The sequence below is a fragment of the Sinohyriopsis cumingii genome, chromosome 4, assembly GCF_028554795.1.
Source record: "Sinohyriopsis cumingii isolate HCF-2022 chromosome 4, ASM2855479v2, whole genome shotgun sequence".
Taxonomy (NCBI): Eukaryota; Metazoa; Mollusca; class Bivalvia; order Unionida; family Unionidae; genus Sinohyriopsis; species Sinohyriopsis cumingii.
This window is the reverse complement of record NC_142964.1, coordinates 65,587,343-65,608,368: the sequence shown is the minus strand read 5'-3', so window position 1 is coordinate 65,608,368 and position 21,026 is coordinate 65,587,343. Positions and strand designations below refer to the sequence as shown.

General features: G+C 34.7%; 2 protein-coding genes across 7 annotated transcripts in view; one reads left to right on the top strand and one right to left on the bottom strand.

The window, feature by feature from the left end:
• Positions 1–968: 968 nt before the first annotated feature.
• LOC149801355 (galactose-1-phosphate uridylyltransferase-like) lies at positions 969–14,773 on the bottom strand. 4 transcript variants are annotated; one of them, XM_089955413.1, is made up of 11 exons: positions 14,639–14,773; positions 12,566–12,735; positions 10,907–10,982; positions 8,736–8,914; positions 8,147–8,203; positions 7,338–7,460; positions 6,214–6,346; positions 4,280–4,363; positions 3,404–3,433; positions 2,515–2,669; positions 969–1,629 (listed from the first exon to the last, which is right to left on the bottom strand). In XM_089955413.1, the coding sequence occupies exons 1-11, from the start codon at positions 14,658–14,660 to the stop codon at positions 1,558–1,560; spliced, it is 1,101 nt and encodes a 366-aa protein (XP_089811539.1). In that variant the 5' UTR covers positions 14,661–14,773; the 3' UTR covers positions 969–1,557. The 4 variants fall into 4 exon arrangements, with proteins under 4 accessions (XP_089811539.1, XP_089811542.1, XP_089811541.1 ...); XM_089955416.1 differs by lacking the exon at positions 14,639–14,773 and adding an exon at positions 14,512–14,584; XM_089955415.1 differs by lacking the exon at positions 14,639–14,773 and adding an exon at positions 14,215–14,489.
• A 5,613-nt stretch (positions 14,774–20,386) lies between these two features.
• Positions 20,387–21,026, top strand: part of LOC149801354 (leucine-rich repeat-containing protein 49-like) — a 170,828-nt gene continuing 170,188 nt past the window's right edge. For all 3 annotated transcript variants that reach the window (XM_089955411.1, XM_089955409.1, XM_089955408.1), the window contains exon 1: positions 20,387–20,595. In XM_089955411.1, coding sequence (XP_089811537.1) covers positions 20,554–20,595 — 42 coding nt within the window. In that variant the 5' untranslated portion in view covers positions 20,387–20,553. The remainder of the gene's footprint in view (positions 20,596–21,026) is intronic.

Below are 21,026 nucleotides of genomic sequence, written 5' to 3'. Positions count from 1 at the left end.
TATTCATTTCCATACCATGATTGATTTTGGAAAGGTAACATAATTAAATTTTATCTTTTATATACACTTTATGAATTGAAACATCTACCTTTTAACTTCTCATTTTATTTAGTACTTTTCATATTTATTTGGAAGGCTGCCACTTCAAAGCTTTTTTAGGCCAAATAGTTGCATTCAAAACTTTTCTTTTAAATTGGTACCAAATAACCAATATTGTGCTGACATGGTTATAAACACTACTACTACAATTACTACTGGGGCCCCGAGTGGTATAACGCGCTCTCTGTTACGGATCACTGCCATCTCACCTCTGTCTCCGTGGGTTTGAGTCTCGGATTCAGCCAATGTGGGTATGTGAGAAAGCTTGTCAGTAGCTTCTCGTGGGTCGGTGGTTCATTCTGGGGTTTTACTGGGTTCTTCCTCCACCATTAATACTGGCCACCATGTATAGCCTATGTGTGCTAAAAAATGGCATTAAACCCTACTACAACAACAACATTTACGGTACTACTACTCACGTGACATGCATATACATACTGAGGAACAAATATTCAGTCTTGCAAAAAATAGTAACAGCTCAGCCTACACAATACATGTTTTAGCTATTAGTTGTTGCTTGATGCTCATACAGTGACTGACAAGAGTTCTGTAATTTCAAAAAAATGTGGTAAATGACAATTTGCAATCGGTAGGTGTCTAAAAATTCATTCCTTTCCATGACTACACCAAATTTTGCTTTTCTTGGAAGGGAACAAAGCTATTCTGTTTTTTTCATACAGTTTCCACATAGAATAGCAAACCCCCCCCAAACAATTACAGCATTTGTAATTGCAGAGAAACAAAATATTAAAGAATATCACAGACACAGTCTTATAGCGTGTTGCTAATGGAAGAAGATCCTCACCAGAAGGCACTTCTTAATACAAAATTGTTTGTCAGCATTGGATCAGCAGGACAACCCCAAGGTATTTGTTTGCTTTTTTATTAAAATGTTTTATTTTGTCTTCAGCAGTTTTTAAGTGTTAGAAAAGTAGCTAAAATGGTCATTTGTAAGACTGATAGATGAAGTGAAGTTTAATATTGTCTGTGAACACATTAATCAAAATATGTCAATCAATGGCTTGCCCTCACCCTATCCACGCATTTGAACAAGCATGTTTAATATTTTTAAACTTCATAGTCTAAAGCATTATATCTTCTTGGAACTTGGAGTATTCCTTGCATCATTTTTAAACCATCACACAAGTCACAGTGATCTGTTCTTTGTTGAGCCACTTGGGCTGAAATTTGTGATCACTTTGGCGTCCATGTGAATTTTTTCATCTATCCATACCCTAGATTAGGTTGCCATTTTGTTACTTTAAATAATTTTTAGCTATATTCCTCATTGATTAGGAATGTAGCTTTAGAATGCACTCATCTTTACAGGGGAATCTGTTTTGTTAATATATTCTTGGCTACTTATTTTAGCCTTAACATTTCTATTCACATATTAAGTACTGACTGAGGATCTGTACTTCCCGTTGAGTGGTTATTTGAAAGCCATATAAATCAGTCCTATTTATCTGCATTATTAGATTTTATTGTTTTGTAATGGACTTCTGACAGACTCTGAAGTTTTTCTGCTGCCTGAAACAAATGAAGATGTTAAGTACATTTAAATCTTATGAATAAGCAAAGTATAAGTAAAACATAGATAAATCAAATGTCAATTGTTCTAAGAAATGGCGTTACTCAAATGGTTTGTTCACTCCTGGTATAAAGCATTCTTGTGTCAATGTGGTCTAAAAGTGTTTTGAATTTTCAAAGTTCTATTGCACATATATTTAAATTTTCTCCATTTTTGAAAAATAGCTTTTGTCAATTCTTTAATTTATTAACAGTTTATTTTGGGGATTTGTGTGATTTCTGCTAAATAAAAATGTAATTTTTTAAGTGATCTAAAGATACAGATGTCATGAAATGGTTGGAGATATTTCTAATGGTAAATGTTACCGACTCTTTACTGGTGATGAACATCATCATATTTGTCTTTCTTGTAAAGCAAACTCCAAATATAAATTTATAACAGACACCAAAATAAACCTCAACTTGTGCTAAACCATATGTACTCTTGTACAAGCTGGATCCAACATGCAATCACACAGACCCAGAGCTGCTGTCCCAAAAATGTGTGCCTGCAGATCTAGGTCTTTGCAGTTTGTTTGGAATAATCAGTAGAACAAAGAACATAGACTCTGATCTGCATGCACACTATGCAGTGATGATTCGTGGTCTGTGTTGTTTGCAGTTGGACCCAACTTATACAGGAGTATATACAGAAATTGAATAAAAATAATTATTGCTTTCTGATTAAACAGCAGTGGAAAGAACATTCTCACTGTTGTTATATGCAATATGATCTTGAATAAAACCATTGAACCACACTGTCCAAAGACTTAAAGACCATTTAAAAAAAATTCCAGATTAAAAAATTAAAGTGTCTAAAGATTTGAGATTCCAAAAGAGTTGTACCTTTTCTGGTGTGAGGTCCCTTTGGGGCATTGCAAGTAGCTCATATCCCACCATGAACTTTCTGACTGTTGCAGACCCCAGGAGGGGTGGATAGTACAGTGCATGTAGCTGCCAGTGACTACAGTCTTCCTTGTTAAAGTTACCTGTTGGTGCACCTGAAACACGAGTAACAGATAATTAACCCATGTGTTCCTATATATGGGCCGCATTTAAATCATAAAGATTAGTTAACTTTCTACATGAGAGTAACCAGTGGATACAAAAAGCATTGTCCAATATGATGTCAATAACACATCAAAGTCATCAAATAATTCAATGCATCATTTTGCATTTTTTTTATTGCAGATTTTATTTCTTCATAGTCAGAAAGATCTTTGAAATTAAATTAAAATTTGAATTAAAACAAAGAACAATAAAATATCTGTAATGTTTGTAGGAAGTCACTATATCTAATATATTTGTGACCTGAACATACAGCTTACTCTACATTTTGGTATTATATTGCAAAACTTGACTTCTTCACACTGAACTGAATAAACAAGATGTATCCTTGGCTGAAAAGGAACAAGCTATAATCAGACTTGTGATTCACACATGCATCTGGGGAAAATGCAAATACAAGTAGTATATTTTAATAACCTAATGCGTTAAATTAACAATTAGTTTTTAGTTTTATTTCGGATTCAGAAACGTAATTTAATATATTCTATCAAGATGGGTTCTAAATTGCAAGTTTATGTTAACTGTCCAAACCAGCTTTTGTTTAGACATTTTTCTATCAAAATATTTAAGTCGCTGTTGCTCAAACCAGTAGAAAAGTAGACATGCAGCATGTTGTCCCACCCAGTCACATTATCCTGACACCAGGCCGACCAGTCCTAATACTAACCTCTTAATGCTGAGCACCAAGTGAGGCAGACTGTTAAAATAAAATCACCACAATTATTCCAGCAGTAATGTTTCAAATGTTGACACAAGTTTCCTCATGACACATAAAGAAAAGAAGAATGTATACAAATAAATTTTTTTTAGAGCAGTACATTTATGATTGTAAATAGTTCACTGAATATCTCTTCTTCCATCTGATTTGACAGGTTAGTATCACCTAAACCCTGCATGACATTACTATTCTCCCTAGTTTGATTCAATGAAAGCTCAGACATCTATGCCGTAGTTGTCTATTGTTATTGGAAAGCTTTGACATATATGCCCTACCTATATTCAGACATACATTCCCTGCCTATATCAGTATATGAAAGCTCCGACATACAAGCTTTGGCTGTCTATCATTAAATGAAAACTCAGACATACATGCTTTGGCTGTCTATCAATAAATGAAAGCTCAGACATACATGCTTTAGCTGTCTATCATTAAATGAAAACTCAGACATACATGCCTTGACTCTCTATCATTAAATGAAAACTCAGACATACATGCTTTGACTGTCTATCATTAAATGAAAACTCAGACATACATGCTTTGGCTGTCTATCATTAAATGAAAACTCTGACATACATGCTTTGGCTGTCTATCATTAAATGAAAACTCAGACATACATGCTTTGGCTGTCTATCATTAAACGAAAACTCAGACATACATGCTTTGGCTGTCTATCATTAAATGAAAACTCAAGCATACATGCTTTAGCCGTCTATCAATAAAAATGAAAACTCAGACATACATGCTTTGGCTGTCTATCATTAAATGAAAACTCAGACATACATGCTTTGTCTATGTATCATTCTTCCAACAGATCACACTTACCATGCCATCCCATGGAGTAAGGAAAAGAAACTTCAAACATGTTATCATATTTGATGTGAAGTTTCTTCATTATGTCAGCTAATGCTGCAAAAGATGAAAAGGATATCATGATATTCTTATGTTTTGTGACAATGTACAATATTTTGGGCTATTCTCTATCAATTAAGGGAAAAGGGTATGAAAGATAATTTTTTTCTGTACTAGTTGAGCATGTACCTTTTCATAAGTGTTTCCCTTTATCCTCATTACTGCTTCTGAGTCCCCAAATTTTTCATTTGTCAACCAGTTTTGATATCAGACTTTGTTTTCTACTCAGTATGACCCATGATTGTGACACCAAGGGGATTTCTGACTCCCAATCTTGCACCCCTAAGGGATACACTGTTTAGAGGTGTTTAATTTAATGGAAAATTATCTTTTTTTATGTAAAAGAATGTATTTAAGTGAATGTAGATGAATACCTGAACATTCAAATTTGCTGAACTGTTTTAAAGATATGACCAAATAATTTTAAACATTCAGATAGGTAGCCTGGAACATGAAAGCCACTAGGATGGATATTGTTGTAATGTTATTAAGTCATATCCAGTTTACTGTTGACTCAATGGTCTATGAAACTGTTGTTGCCATAAAGTGCATTACTGGAACAATCACATAAATGTTAAACTATATAACAATAAATGATGATAAAATCAGATTATGTAGATAAACAAGTAACAAGTTTATAAAGCTGTCAAATTTATGCAACCTACTCTGAGAACCTACTCTCTGATATTGTACTTTTTCATAAAAAAAAATGAAATAGTAATTCAAACTGAATCCAAACTTTCCAACAACTACCAAAACTTTGAGTCCCTTGCACCCTTGCAACCAGCTATAATCTTGTCATATAAAAAGAATGGTCTAAACAACGTCACAGGTAGACACAATTACTGCCTTCAAAGATGAAGAACTAACAGACGTGGCAACTGTCATCGACTGTGGAAAGAAATAAAGCAGTTACCCTAAGAATAGTACCAAAAAGCAAAATTTGGATAAATACCCAAGTTTCTCCACATTAAACATTTAATAAAATTGGTTTCTAAATTCATTTTCTTTCACTTTTTTTTCTAGTGGTGGCATTACATAACAAAAGTGGTGTTCTCTCCCCTTTCCTGGTAGAGTGTTCTCCCCCTTTCAAACTATGCAAATTCTCGTTATCTTCCTGTAATTGTTGTATTTTGAATATCTTGATCATGTAATGTCATACTATCAATGCAACATGTGATGCATTTTTTTAAAAAAAATTGTGGAATTATTGTTAAATTATTTTGTCAGTAACTGCAAAATCCTTTTATTCCTTAAGGATTTCAGGAATTCAAATACTGCTTTGCTCTGCCTAATGACATCCTTACAGATACACCACATATATACTGGTTTATGACACAATGTATAAAATAAAATCATTTGTTTATGTTTGAATTTCCATACTTTGTGTAAAAATAAATGAAGCAAGCTACATGTGTTACCAATATGTATTGCGTCTATTCAAGTCATTCCAGAACTACATACAGAGTTCCTGTCACAAATTTTAAAAAAAAAAAATCCAGACCAAAAAATAAACATTTCCAGACCTAACAGCTGGAACAAAAAGGGATCCTTTTCCCCTGGCTATCCAGCTCTAAAATTCACTATGTTTTGGATAAGTCAGGTGTGTGATCTGCTGGGACATCCATTCCTGGAAACAATGTGTTACCAACAGCAACAATAAGACTGATGGAAAAGTGATTTTCTTGTCTTGCATAATGTTTAAATAAAACAAAATTGGCAACACATTACTGGGCGAGGTATTAGACAAAGTAAATATATCTGACAAAAGTATTACAGCAGTGTATAGAAAACTAAATTACAGGTCAAAAATTAAATTTACCAATATATAAACAAAAAGGTCTTACAGTTCCTCTCTTCATCTTTGAGGTCCTCAATCCTTATGACATGTCTCTTGGGGATAAGCATGGTTTCAAATGGCCATACAGCCCAGTATGGTACTAGCCATACCCAGTCATCATTCTGCAGAACTATACGCTCCTAGGTTTAGAAATTAAGAGAATTACTATACAAAGTCAACCATTACACACATTATGATAGATCTAAGTACTAGATCCCATCAAGAACTGTTCAAACTTTTTTCTGCATGATGCTTAAGTTCACTCTGTCTAAAAACATGCATATTCTTTAATTTTTAAGATTCCTGTCAGTAAGGTTTAAGATGGTACAAGATTCCTGTTACAAATATATCTCCCTCTGAAATATGTGTGGACCAAAATTTTGGCTATTTAATGAAATTTCTCCCCTCCATCCCCCAAACAAAAAAACAGTTGGCACTGAGAATGCCTAGTAGAACATTTGTTCTCATTAAACATGGTAGAATGAATTTGTAACTTACTATAGACAGTATCCCAATTTATTGTTTCATCCATAACTATGGTAATATTACACAAATGGAATGAATATCTCCATGATCATTCAGTATCTTTCAGTAATTGCTGCTGTGTCATAATATAATAAACATGTTCAAGTACTGCAACTCAACTATAGCTTTTGGACAGAGTACAAGATTACTTCCCTTTCATCATACCTACCTAATGGACAGTAAATACCAAAACCAAAATACAAAGTCTGCAGTCATTTATTTCCCCACCCATATTTATGGTTCCTTTTGTCCTTAACTTTAGGGAACCAAATGTGTCTTGCAACTGATTCCCCCCCACCCTTCCCTGAAAGAGTGATTACCTTTGGTTCATATCGTTTCATAATAAGGGATTCATCACTGAATGATCAGAATGCTTGCAACAATAATGCCTCTAACCATGTTTATTCGTAAAATTTTAACCACCTACCCACATTGCTCTGCCTTAAACAAAACAGAAGCCAAAAACAATATCATTACTTCATTCATGTTACAAACATCCTGAGAACCAGATCAGCTTTTACAATAAATCTTTGAAAATGGCTAAATCAGAAAATTATTATCACACAGATCAGCACATTTTAAAAAGGGAAAATGTTGGGAATTGACCTGTTTCTCCACCTCCTGCTTAACATAGTGAACTAGCAATGGAACTTGATGTTTTTGAAAGTACTCCTTCTGTGTCCTGTGTTTGACTGCTGGCTCATTTGGGAAGAAGGAACTGGCCCACACCTGTGATGAAGAAAAGACTGCATGACTATTACTTTCATTTCTCCTGGTGTCTTTAAGAGAAACACTAGCAAAGAAGAGACCAAGGGAAATTTGTTTTTCACTTTTTTTATTTTCCTTGTTATCCCTTGTATTCTGTCATTAGGAATGGTGTTAAAGAATTTTAGAAAATCATGTAAATGATCTAACGAACAGTATATCAATAGAAAATTGAACCATAATAAACACAATGCTCTGTCAGGCCTTTCTTACTTTCATTTGTTTTGTTTGCATCCCTTTTTACTGTTCTGTAATACGCATGCATAATAAAGTTAGAACATTGCAGGTATAATACTACCTTGCTTATGACTCTAGTGAGTGGATGATTTGAAACCTAGATTACTGTACTATGCAAATTCCAAAATACTTTATGCAGCTTTCAGGAAATTATAATACACCACATCCACCACCAATACAATATAGGGCACTCATGAAAATAATCTGATATTAGGCAAAACAGTGCCATTACACTGTATAGAGTTCAGGGGAGAATATCTGAGCAAACATAAAAATTGTGTACAAATCTACATGTGTATGTATATATTACCTACATGTGTGGATGCATACCTGGCAGTGTGGATGCATTACCTGACAGTGTGGGTGCATTACCTGACAGTGTGGATGCATTACCTGGCAGTGTGGATGCATACCTGACAGTGTGGATGCAAATTGGAGCACCCATTTACAGCTCCTCTGTTTTCAAATATCTGTAAAGAACAAGATGAAGCAGAGAGAAAAAATTGATGTACATAATTTTTAGGTATGATGTTAAAAAATGTCACATATTCTGAACAATACTGATGCCAAGCAATAGTAATGTCTATGACGATAATCACTTATATGACAAAATACTGAAATCTGAAAAACTTTACATAATCACTACCTTTTGGTTAATATTAATGAGTGTTACAGTGAACAGCAATCTTTTATGCAGTTTTAATGTTTTAAATTGTTTTTAAAAGTTACAGTAAATCATGAATAACAGAATCACAAAGGGCCCTGGATTGAAGGAAAATGCAAAGACAAAAGCACAATTTAAAAACAAGTTTTATGTATCACATAACATGCAAACTAAATTAAATAAAAATAAAACAAAACATTTCCAAGCTATGATGGGGTTCAGACAAACAACCAGCAATGTCAACATCCGAAGCTGATCAACAAGGCCAATAACTCTGTCAAAATTTATACAGAAATGATGAGGCATATCTACATCTAAAATACTATGATTTATGGTACCTGAACCCATGTATATTTTTCCCCCAAGTCTACATTGATCTCTGCCCATGTGTCAATCACTGCCCGAATTTCCTTCAGAGACATAAGCGGCAGGGTGATATCAGACCAAGGGTGGAAGCACATTACTTTACACGTTCCATGTGCCGCAGCAGCCCGAAACAGTTCATTATCACTTGGGGCTGGAAAAGTCATGTTACAGTCTATTAAATGAAAATCCAAATTCTAACTATGCGACTATTAGGTTTAAATAATGTCAGGATCTGAATGAATTAGTTTTGGCACAAATATTTTTCAAACATTTTCTGAGCATGACACTCAAATTCAAACCTCAACATTTGATGATACTCTTGAGTGCATTTATATCATAAACAGACCTAAGTTGTGTAAAATATAAAAAGTTATATGGTTATTGTGAGACAAACCTGACCTGTCAAATGATGATCTTATCCACTGCATCTGCATATATCCTTATTTATGGAGATAATGTATAATCTTTACATTTCCTTCATGATGGAATGTTTGTACCTTTGTTTAAAATGCTAATAATACTGACTCTTATTTTAGGATGAGTATATTGTATATGAATGATTTCTTCAAATGTTCATCATCTGGGGCAATTCTTTTTGATTTATCACTTAATTCTAACACATAAGCCCAAGTCTGGGTCCAAACCTTGATTTGACTCACATAATTTCTACCACTTTGTTAAATTACATGAACAAGTTTTGGTAATTATTAAATGATTATCCAGTTCAAGATTAGTTTTGGAATTAGGATTACCTGAACTAGAGATTAATTGAATATTTATGCTGATTTTCACCTGCTATTTAACAATACATTCATTTTTGTCATGCAACATATGTTGATTTCAGTTTTTACCATTTGAACACTAAAATTTGTGTAAGAAAATACATTCCAAGTTTAGGATGCAATTAAATAAATTGGGTTGACTATTAATTTGTTTTGTTTTATGCAAGTATTTTCAAAGAAAGAACATATGTGGTGCAAGCATCATTTGCTGGCACTAAAATACACTGAAAAAAACATCGGAAATGAAGATATGAGCTGTCCGTCTATTCTATTTCATTTGGCCTTGACCCACAACACATTACAACAGTATGGGGATCTCTGCTGTCACAGCTCTGCAATATGCAAGGGTGGATGTTGCCAATCCAAGGTCAGTGTTTATCTCTGGGTCATCTGGTTTTCTGAACTTCCATCAAACATACATGTGAGCTAGTGAGAGCACACTGTATAAGTTGTCATAACTTTTGTATAATCAACTAAAATACATGAAACATTAAAAACACCAGTATTTGTGAAAGACACATTCCTGCACTCACCACTTTCTCCCAACCAGCCACCCATCTAAAAATCTGTGATCCTTGGGTCTAGTCCCTGGGGTAAGAATCAATCTCGAGGCCAATTTTAGTTGCATATTTGAATTAGTATATTCATGACAAGTGTGTGTATGGGTATATTGTATGGATTTCAAACAGTTTTTATGCTACAAACAAATAGATTAAATCAAAGGTATCAGGAATAGACCCTAAGGTAAATGTCATTTGCATTTTTAAATTTATCTTTTAATTCTTAGTAAGTATACATGTGATAATATGGTTGGGGTTTCCAAATTATAACCCAGTACAAACAGTTACATTCTCATCCTAATAGTTTCAAGGTTATGGCCCTGAAGGTATGTCCCTTTGGGCAGGAAGAAACCCAGGGGTATTACATGTCTGAATTTTATCTCTACATGCCCGACAAGTGTACATATAGTTCCAGGGTGCGGACCTAAACTGTTTCTAAATTGGACCCAGTAGCCACAACCATATACCCACCAGGACAAGACCCTGAGAACACATTCAAATCTGCATCATATGACAACAATCACACACACATACCAATTCTCAAATATGATAGTGTCATAATTTTAGAATCATTCTGATTCATTTAATATAATCAGTCCACTTCTAGCCCCATCTGAGGGGGATGCTTCAAAATTTTAAAACTTCTGCACATTTATTTCTCTATTTTGAAGAGTGTAATAGGAGTTTTATGAAATTATTCATGTATGTCTGGACAGGCTAAATAATGTAAACCCCACCTTTTCTTAAAAAAACAATGGGAATAATAAGATTAAACGAATTCCTGACAGTAAGAGCCATTACCTGGCACTGCGCCTTCCTCTAGGAGTGCAGGAAAGTCATTGTCAAACACAAACGTACTCTCATAATTTGGATTTACCTGAAGAAGAAAAAAATACAGGTTGAGGAAACTTTCAATCTCTCTTTTATGCTTCCATATATAATTCATATAGGTTTTACTATAATCATGGGATGTCATTTTTTCACTGATTAATTAATAATTAAACTATTATATATAGAAATAAACTATCTGTGTTTATAAAGTCATTTAGCTCCAGAAATATGCAAACACCAAACAAACATACACACTATTAGACACATTATTTCTTTATTTGTACCAAAGAATTACTCTCAAAATTGCCCAAATCACATTAGACTTGTCTCAAAATTATTCCTAAAATATATATTTGTTATTCTGATGTCACCATATTTACTATTAACTGCTATAGCTGAAATTTTCTGAACTAATACCTACATATACTTAACCAGATATATTGACAATAAATCTGCAGCAGTAGCCTAGCATGAATAGTGCTCACTGGCTCATGCATTGCGTAAGTGCTGCCCATGCTTTAACTTATCGACCCTTTTCATGGCGACCATTGTTTTGAACTCTTGCGTTAAGCATTTTCCTTATTTCCCCTTTGCATCAAACAATCACATCTACTTCCTTCTCTTTAACTTATATTAAACTGCTTCTACAAACTTAAATTTTGTATAATTAAATAATAATTTTTAAAAAACTTGATTTTTACCAGCCAGTCCAAATAAAAATACAAGGGGTAACATACAAAACAATATAGCATAAAACACACAGCAAGCACCTGACAATACTGATCCCTGGCATGGATCACTTATGTAAATAAAACTCTAAGACCAGCCAGAGTCAAGGAGTATTTAAACACTAGTTAGGGAGGTGTACAAACCCGAGAACAAAATTTAATAAAATCCAACTTTATTAAAATTGATACAATAAAAGACACATTGGGGGAAAACATAAACACATAAAAACCTTTTAACTTTAGACACAAGGGGGTCTCCTCTATGATGTAATGTGCTTTTAAAAGGTTCAAAACTAACTTTAAAAAAACAACAACATCCTTACCGTTCTCACAGCAGCAATATACATGACTAGTGGTAAAAATGCAGCAACAGTATTAATATCTGTAACATCTATTTGGTTTAAAGAAATTAAGTGGAATATTTTTTGAAGTCTAGTTAATTTTAATCATCCTTTTTTTCTAATCACCACCACCACCATCACAGTCTTTTTAAAACCACCAAAACTACACTTCTCTCCTTCTCCTAGGCTAACCACTACCAATATTCCTATACTCTGCCTCCTAACCAATACATTCCTCTTCTAACCACCATCACACTCCTCTCCTCCTAACCAAAACCATACTTCTCTCCTAGTCACCACCACCACTACCACTCTTCTTCTCCAACATGACACATGTCTCCTCTTCCCAATCACCATAAAACACATTCCTCTCCTCCTCCTCAATACTTCTTGCTTTTAAACTCTCATTATTCAGTAGAGTTCTCTGTAATGAAGTCCCGATTTCCAGGATTTCCATTTTTGGTCCTGACTCTAAGTTTTCCAATTCATTTCACGTTCCTATAGACAGCTATACAAATCTGTAAGATGGCCCACTAATGTGTCCATTATTCTTCACAAACCTGTCCATTAGGCCTGGTTGCTCCTGGACACAGTGGGTTTTGGGGATCATGATGAGGGATGGTTTCTTCTTCTACTTTCTCCACCTGTCCCTTCCATGGCCTCTTCATGCGATGTGGACACACTAGGACCCACTCGTTTTGCAAGGGGTTGTATCGTACATGTTGATGCTCTAAGGAAAAGAACAGTTTTAACTAGTTTGGACTGGTTTTATGAAATTTCCATATAAAAGCATATATCAAAGTGCTTTCTCATTTTGAATTTTGAACCTCTCAGGTTGATTACTGAGGTCAAGGACTGTCCCCATGGCAGATATCAATGGGGTATATAGATTTATCTTTTCATGCACAATAAATAAGTACATGTACATTGGTCATATGATTGGGTTCTAGGTTATTTCCAAGTTATGACCCATAAGCTAAGTCCCTTGTAGAGGTTAGAATGGACACCAGGGCCAGTAGCAGTTGCAAGTTTAAATTTGCCTCTTCTTGTTCAGTGAGTAGGGATATGGGGATGGCCCCACCCCAACCCTGGATAAGTGTGTTGGGGGGGGGGGGTGGATGGGGGTGGGGGTAACAACCAAACGAGCTTCTTCTTTAAATAAAGTCATTAATATTGGTTTATTATTATCATTATTATGCATGTATAAATTTATTTTTTAATGCCTTTGTTTTTCATATATTGTTCTAGCATGGGGATTTCAACTGTTGCTATGTCACAACATAAGTGCCAAGTTCCTGAGATACAGGAAATGACCCTGGATCCTGAGATGATAACACTTGTGTAACTTATCAGACTAACTATCTGTTATGCCAGTTAAAACAAGAAAAACCAATGACCCATGAAAAGCTACTGGCAAGTTTCTCTCATTTCACATTGGTGGAGTGGTGACTTGAACCCATGAGGACAAAAGGAGATCAAGATATTATACATATATGTACATATGGACAGACTCTATCACAATATCCCCAGGCAACTATTACATGGTTCTCAATTGTCCAGAGAAAAGTAGGTCACTACCACCCTCTTTTCATTAATGTGAAGCTTACTGCTTGAAAGGAATGCACATTTGGTTTCATGGCTAGTAGTATCAGATCAATCAAGCAAAACACAAATTTCAAGAAGAAAAAATCAGGTCAATGTGGATCTTACAAGTTTTCAAGCTACAATCAGGGCCTGCTTTCTTTGGTGGGTAAGAATAAATCCTAAGGCTATGGAAGCTGCATGTATAAATTTGCATTTTCATGAGTGTATATATGGTTATAGGATATAGAATGTGGATCTCAATTGTTTCTAAACAAATAAAAAAAACACTGGTGGTAAACATAGTATTCACCTTTGGATGTAAATTATTTCAAAACTGGTATTATATTGCAAACAGCAGAATCAAAGGTGTATTTGATGGTAAATAAACAAGTACTGAACTATGATTAGCATGTCAAGTATCTCTTTTATGTACAAGTCGTTACTTACGGAGTACAAGTCGTTACTTATGGAGTACAAGTCGTTACTTACTTAGTACTGCAGCTATTATTAAAGCACGCCAGGTTACATGCCATGGGGAAAAAAAGAAAGTTAGAAATGCCCTCTAACAGTTTTAAGTTATGAGTGACAAAAATAACCAAACCAAGAAAATAAGCATAGAACTGACCAGAGCTGGGATTTCGCGACGTGAGAGCACAGGTGCTCGATACGAGCTTAATGTTTAAAAAAAAATGCAATAACCTGAAGGGAAAATATTATACCACGAGACAAAATTTCCTCAGATTACCCCCCATAACTCATTCTGACAACGGACCCTGTTTATCATACTATAACTTTTATTAAAAGAGACTTTCATAGTACGACCCCTATGTCAGAACAGGTCATGGGGGTAGTCTCAGGTAATTTTGTTACTCGTTATGATACTTGTACTTCTGGTTATTGCCTTTTTTAATTCAAGCATTACTTTTGTGGGGAACAGAAGATTTATGGTTCTCCAGAGACCGGAGGAACTCTTGCAACCAAGATCAAAATTTCTTATCGTTGACAATGGGCGTATACAGTATTATATACTATTATGGATAAAGGTTTACCATCTGGGTCAAATGTTGTCATATTAAAAAAGAGTATGATGATACAAAACTATCAACCGATACAATTAATGGGACCTCAAAGATTTGTTTTGAGTGCACCTTGATGCTGAAACCGTAATAACCAAGGTTACCGAATGTGCCTTGGAGTTTGGACTGGTTTTCTGAAATTTCTATATATGAAGACGAACCTGATGTCAAAATGTATCCAAGCCAAAACGTCCCCGAATTAAAGCAAGTCCCAACACGTTGAGGTTCGGAAATGTACTATTTTAGTATTATATGTTACTACCTATCGTGTGCTTATTTCATATACACTAGATAAACAAAAGTTCCTAGTTCTCCATCACCAGCGGATCTCTGTAAAATGTGGCCATTGCGACATTTTTAAACATTTTGTACACTATTTTTAAACATTTGTACAATATTTTTAAACATGCAGCCATGAATATCACGGTTTTCAAACATTACTTTACCCCATGTTCTCAAATATAATCGATATCTTCTTAAAATCGATATCACTATTACAACTTAGTTAACCAGTTTTTCCAATGTAGTCGTATTTGTAAGAACTCGACGCTGATATTTATGTTTTGGGCATCAGGATCTTACAGCCTAACTAACGGCGCTATGTAGCGTGTTTTGATCTCGACTATCATCGTAACGAAAGTCAAATTTTCAGGAATATCTCACACAACTGGCAACTAAAATCATAAAGTTTTAGTCAGACTTGACTTACTCTGATGTCTTTTCTCTAATAAATTAAAATTCTCACAAAAGCAATGGACCTGATTTCAAGTTTCGCTGGCCTACATTTCAGTTGGCTGGAAAGCGATGAAAGCCGGAAATGCCGAAATCTGGTTTAGTTGAAATATTATTCATTTAAAAAATGAATAAAACTATATGATGCATATGGGAACTGTAAGCAACGTTTCGTTTCGTTCAGGAAATGTATCCGCAAATTGAACCTACCTCGGCATACTTGGAATACCGTCGCATTTTTCAACAAATTCAAATGTATGTCAACGGAACATGAAAATGCGTCCATTTGCTAGTGTCAGATTTTGATTCCACCGGGATAAAAAAAAACAAAAAAACAGCACAGTAAATATATTAATTACATATCAATTTGTGGAAGAGTGTTGATATGGGCTGCCAAGTGTGTGGGATATTCCTGAAACTTTGACTATTCGTTCCGATGTCAACCGACATCGGAACACGCTATATAAGCCCGTTATTTTGGTAGTAAGAGATAGCACTAAAACAAAAATAACATGTGCTATGTTTTACATTATAGGATTAATGTCCAATGAAGTTATACAAGAGTCAGATCACATGAGCAACTAGATATCCGCTTTTTTTTTTTCTTCTTCTGACATTACTGTTAGTGGAGCAATAATGTTACCAAAATAAAAAAGCGGAAATCTACTTGCTGGTCTAACGAAAGCCATATTTGTAAGAATAAAGGGATCAAATTTATAGTAGCACACAAGAGTAAAACTGTTAAGTATGTTAATGTTGTATTTCGTAAGTTCTTATTGCTCTCGAAATTGACAGGTATTGATTATAAAACTTGGCTGTACATAATTTATTACTTTCTTTGGAACAGAGTTGTTAAATCAGTCTGTGGTGAGAAAAAACTTTGATGCCCATGTAGTTGGGTCCATTCACACCGACAATCCCGGCGCCACTACCCTGTCAGAAGTGGTTACAGAGGCATTTCTTTCATTCTCTCAGGTAAGTTCTGTTGTTGGACGGTGTCAGGGGTGGGAAGTGATCGCCACTCCGTTCGGTGTTTTGGTTATCATTATGAAGGAGATGATCGATCACGATGTTATTGCCCGGATCAAGTAAACAATAAAATAAAATATGAAATTCATGAATGGAATAATAAGATCTGAACGGGGATATAGAATAGAACAATTTAATTATTTACATCAACAAAATGAAATTGAACATGACATATAAATTATACACTTTCACTTAGAAATAGAGTTAAAAATGTATGAGAAATTCGGTCAGCTGTTCTATTATGCCGATAAAACAAATTTCACGATAAAACAAATTTCATCACAGAATCGAGTGTATGATCGAACTCAAATTGGCGGTACGTCAACATAATCTGGTTGCGTCCGATCCTTTCCAAATCACTGTTCGTGACAGGTCAGCGTTGCCGTAATTATTTTCCTTCTCTGTCTGTCTTTCTCTAGCCTCATCGGGTCATGAACCGTCTGAGTTGCAGTCTGCTCTCTTTTCCCACTGTGTAACACAGGCATGAAGCTATCCCCTCCTTAAAATACAATATAATATGCAGCCTAAATATTTGTCAGGTTTTTCCTTCTGGGATTGAACAATATTCCCACTCTGTTTACGTCATATATTATCTTCGTGTAATTCAACAGAACTGAACTAATACGGGACCGTGCGCAACCTGATACACACACAACCCTATTATCATCAAGTTAATGTCTTTTTAGCTGCTAACTACATTCCTAACTGGAATCATGACATAACTAGACCTTATTTGATAAATTATTACATCACAATGTGGGTTGTAAATCAATATCTGAACGATGTCGGTCGACATACGCCGACCTCTCGATCAAAAGAACCCCGAAGTCAAATACACGAATAAATTAATGGACTTCAAGCTTTGTCTTAATTACATTACTTGCTAACTAGCGATTCATTGACATAGACATAGTAAAGTCATACATGATGCATATAACTGAGAAATTAATTCTCACAATTCGCATCAGGCTGATGCATGAAATTTCTACAATACACGACTTCTGATACATATAAAGCACTGAATCCGAACACATTCAGATCAATGAAATATTGTATGACATTCTTGTAATACATTAATTATATAACATTCAAGACGAATGCACGATTAACTTCTGAACGCAAAGAAATTTGAATAAATTCAACAAATAATTACAAACTTCCGTCATTGAACATATTGTATGTGATTGAGACTAACCTTGTACTTTATTGAGACTCGCTTTTATTATGCACGAATCTCTCTCTCTCTCTCTCTCTCTCTCTCTCTCTCTCTCTCTCTCTCTCTCTTCTCTTCTGGGTTTATCAAATTCGTCCAGACACCTGTCGTTGGAGAATTTATTTAACGAAGAAATGTACTTGCTAATTTCGTTTAAGTCAGTCAGACGTCTTTTGGGCAGAACAACTTGGTCTGTCGAAATTCGTAAGGGAAATTACTTAAATCATTTAATTTTGTCTGGGAAGCACAGCCCTCGTTTAGCTTAGACAATCAGGATTCATTTTCTCTAACCGCCAACATTTTAACACTCTCTAGTCCGCCTTTTTTTAACAACAATTCTGGAAAATATAATTTTATGAAACCCAATTCAAATAGCCCAAGATTTCCCCAAATTTTCTCTGACTTTTCTAAACTTTGTCATTTTTCGCTACTTGACCTTACGTTAACATATGTGTTATTGAACGGTCTCAATTAAAATGAAATTATGCCCCTAACCATCGCACATAACCAATTTACTGAGAGACTAAACCATATATCAGTCTTAATTGTTACGTGTCACGCTGAGGACGACAGAATGTACTGATAAAATATTTAAAAAATTTTGTCACCATTACAGAGGACACAGACGGAATAATGAGTGCCATGAAAGCAGCATACATTTTTTGAGTTCATTTACACTTTATGCACAATATGCAGCAATGTTCCCAACATTACCATAAGTATAAGCATCCGTACATATATTTTTTTATAATTATTAAAGCAAACACAACAATAATATCTCCAAAAGTTCATATTGAAATCTCTTTTCCAGTTTCTAGTTTTTCCTAAAAACAAGTAAAATTTTGGCATCGTATAGGTTCATTTGGATAATGCAATTGCATATTGTTACAAGCCAGTGGTCATTACTTGACCGAGCGGTGTCAAACCTTGACGCGAGTCCCGCTAGAAGTCATAAGTTTACCCCAAATTTCCAAAGACTTACATCAACTTCAGTTGTAAATTAGAAAGCCCGTTCTATACATAAAGTTTACTCTAATCAATGCAAGACCACAGATCTCACAACCTGACAATATATATATATATATATATATATATATATATATATATATATATATATATATATATATATATATATATATATATATATCAACCGCATATCTGCATGGTTTCTCTTCGTTAGGTTTCCGTACAGGCAGCAGTTCACGCCGTAGAAACAATACAGCTATCCCCTAACACAGTGAACTATTTTAACTACGCCACCTTAGGCCAGTCAATCCATGATTTCCAGGCACATTTCGCCAGCACAACTGCATCACATTTGCCACCACGGCGACATAAACGGTATCTGCTGAGTGCCTTCTTATGTATTTCTTTGTGTAATTTATCGGTTTCCTACCGTCAATACTGCCACTGCTGTCACACCACCAAAGTACACCACTGAATTTTAATAGGGACTATGGTACGACAGGGACACTCATTCGGTTTTGACCTGAATTCACTACTAGTGAACCATGGCATCATGGAAACTCACTAACACTTTACTCCGTGACGTTTGTACCTAGTAATTGGCTAATAATTTCGGGCTAAGGAATATGTTTCTATTGCACCAAATTCCAATAATCAGACCAGTAATCACAAAAATCTAAGAATTCCTTAAAACGGGGCGCTATAACCAAATGCGCAAACTCCAAATTTATTACAATACAATGCAGTTGATATATATCAAGCAAATGTCATGTCTTTGTTACCCACCCACCCCATGTATACGCAACTAGAATACTGTGACAATTAATTTCTCATGATGAATAAATGCTGAAAGGAGAACAGAAAAAGTGCTACAAATTAAATTGGACTTAGGTGGAATTTTGCTGTTGTCTTAGCGTATATTTCCAATTTACTTTTCGGTGAGCGCTAAATATGATCATTTTTTTTTAAAATCAGTTTATAGCGTTAACGTGCAAACAGCTGCAAGAGCACCTATTGCAAGACAATTAAACTTTTGTTTTTTTCTTTCTTTATTAAAGCATAATTACCATTCCTGCGAAAATCACAGCAATGAACGTGGTAAAGTTATGATACTGACAACATCATGTAATCGCTGCTCATGATAAAAAGTTGCCGAAAGTTTATTTGGATTTAGGTCGATTATTGTAGGTAGGTAATAATATTTTCTAGTTCATTTTGTCGCTAAACGCTGATCTGATTAATGTAAAGGTTTAATTTTTGTATAAATAAATAGATTGTAATGCATCTAAATATTTTATATCCATCTTTAACTTATCCGGTGTTTAACAGAAAGAGAAGCAGGAAAAAAGTTATCACTGATGATTCAAGCTGATCAGCTGCATAAATAAGGAAGCCAAAGCTGAATTGGCCCAAATTATAATGGCATACTTTATACCTATGATAATATACTTTTGCTTATATTAATTTGGTGGGAGAACAGCAAAAAATATTATAATTTATTTATAACAAATCGCATTAATCGGTTAATTTTGGTTGGGTAAAGCTTTTATTTATGAGTACGATTTGACTTGGGTAAGTTTCAGCATTTATAGGTACTTTTTTTTTTTTAACTTGATTACGTTTTGACTTGGGTACTATTGACCTAAGTACGTTTAGCTTTGGGTACATTTCGGTCAAGGCACGTTATATTTATATGGCTAACGTTATACTTGTTTTGAAGCAGTCTGGATAAACTATGGGCAACTACGCAAGCGCGGTTCAATAGCTTCCTTTGATTCAAAATGGCGGCATTCACATTCTGAAGTTGCATTCTGATATTTAATGGATGTTGTGGGAAATATCCGTAAACTTTAAGAGGACAGTTTACCAAAAATCGTTATGGTATCGTAACTAAAATGAAGTGTATAAATTTAAATGTAACAGTTCATATACAGACTTTTTGACAGCGATGTACAACAAACCCAAGAATAAATTAATTCCAAGTCGTGAGGTAACGTTACTATAATACTTTGCTGTGACAGTTGAGTTTTAATCATTGATTGTGTAAATATTTTGTAAAAAGATATGTTGGTATATACAGATAATTTATTTGATCTTAAAATCATTATTTGTTACGTGTCAGTCTGCTTAGCAGGTTCTTGTACGGTTTGTCAGTTCTTGAACATTGTGGCGAACACTGTCCTCGAGAAGGTATTGGCGACTTGCTGAGTAGCATCTGATGGAATTCCTTCGAGGACCAGACTCGCCTAGATTTTGAATAAAGGCAAAACAAACCAGGCATTCATATGATCTTGTCAACTGTATATGGTCCATTCGAATCTTTCTCTCACTGACTAAAGTACCACAATCAGAGCACACCTCCCCGCTGTTCTGTACCCTACACTGGCTATCCATTCGATCCAGAATCAAACACAAAATTTT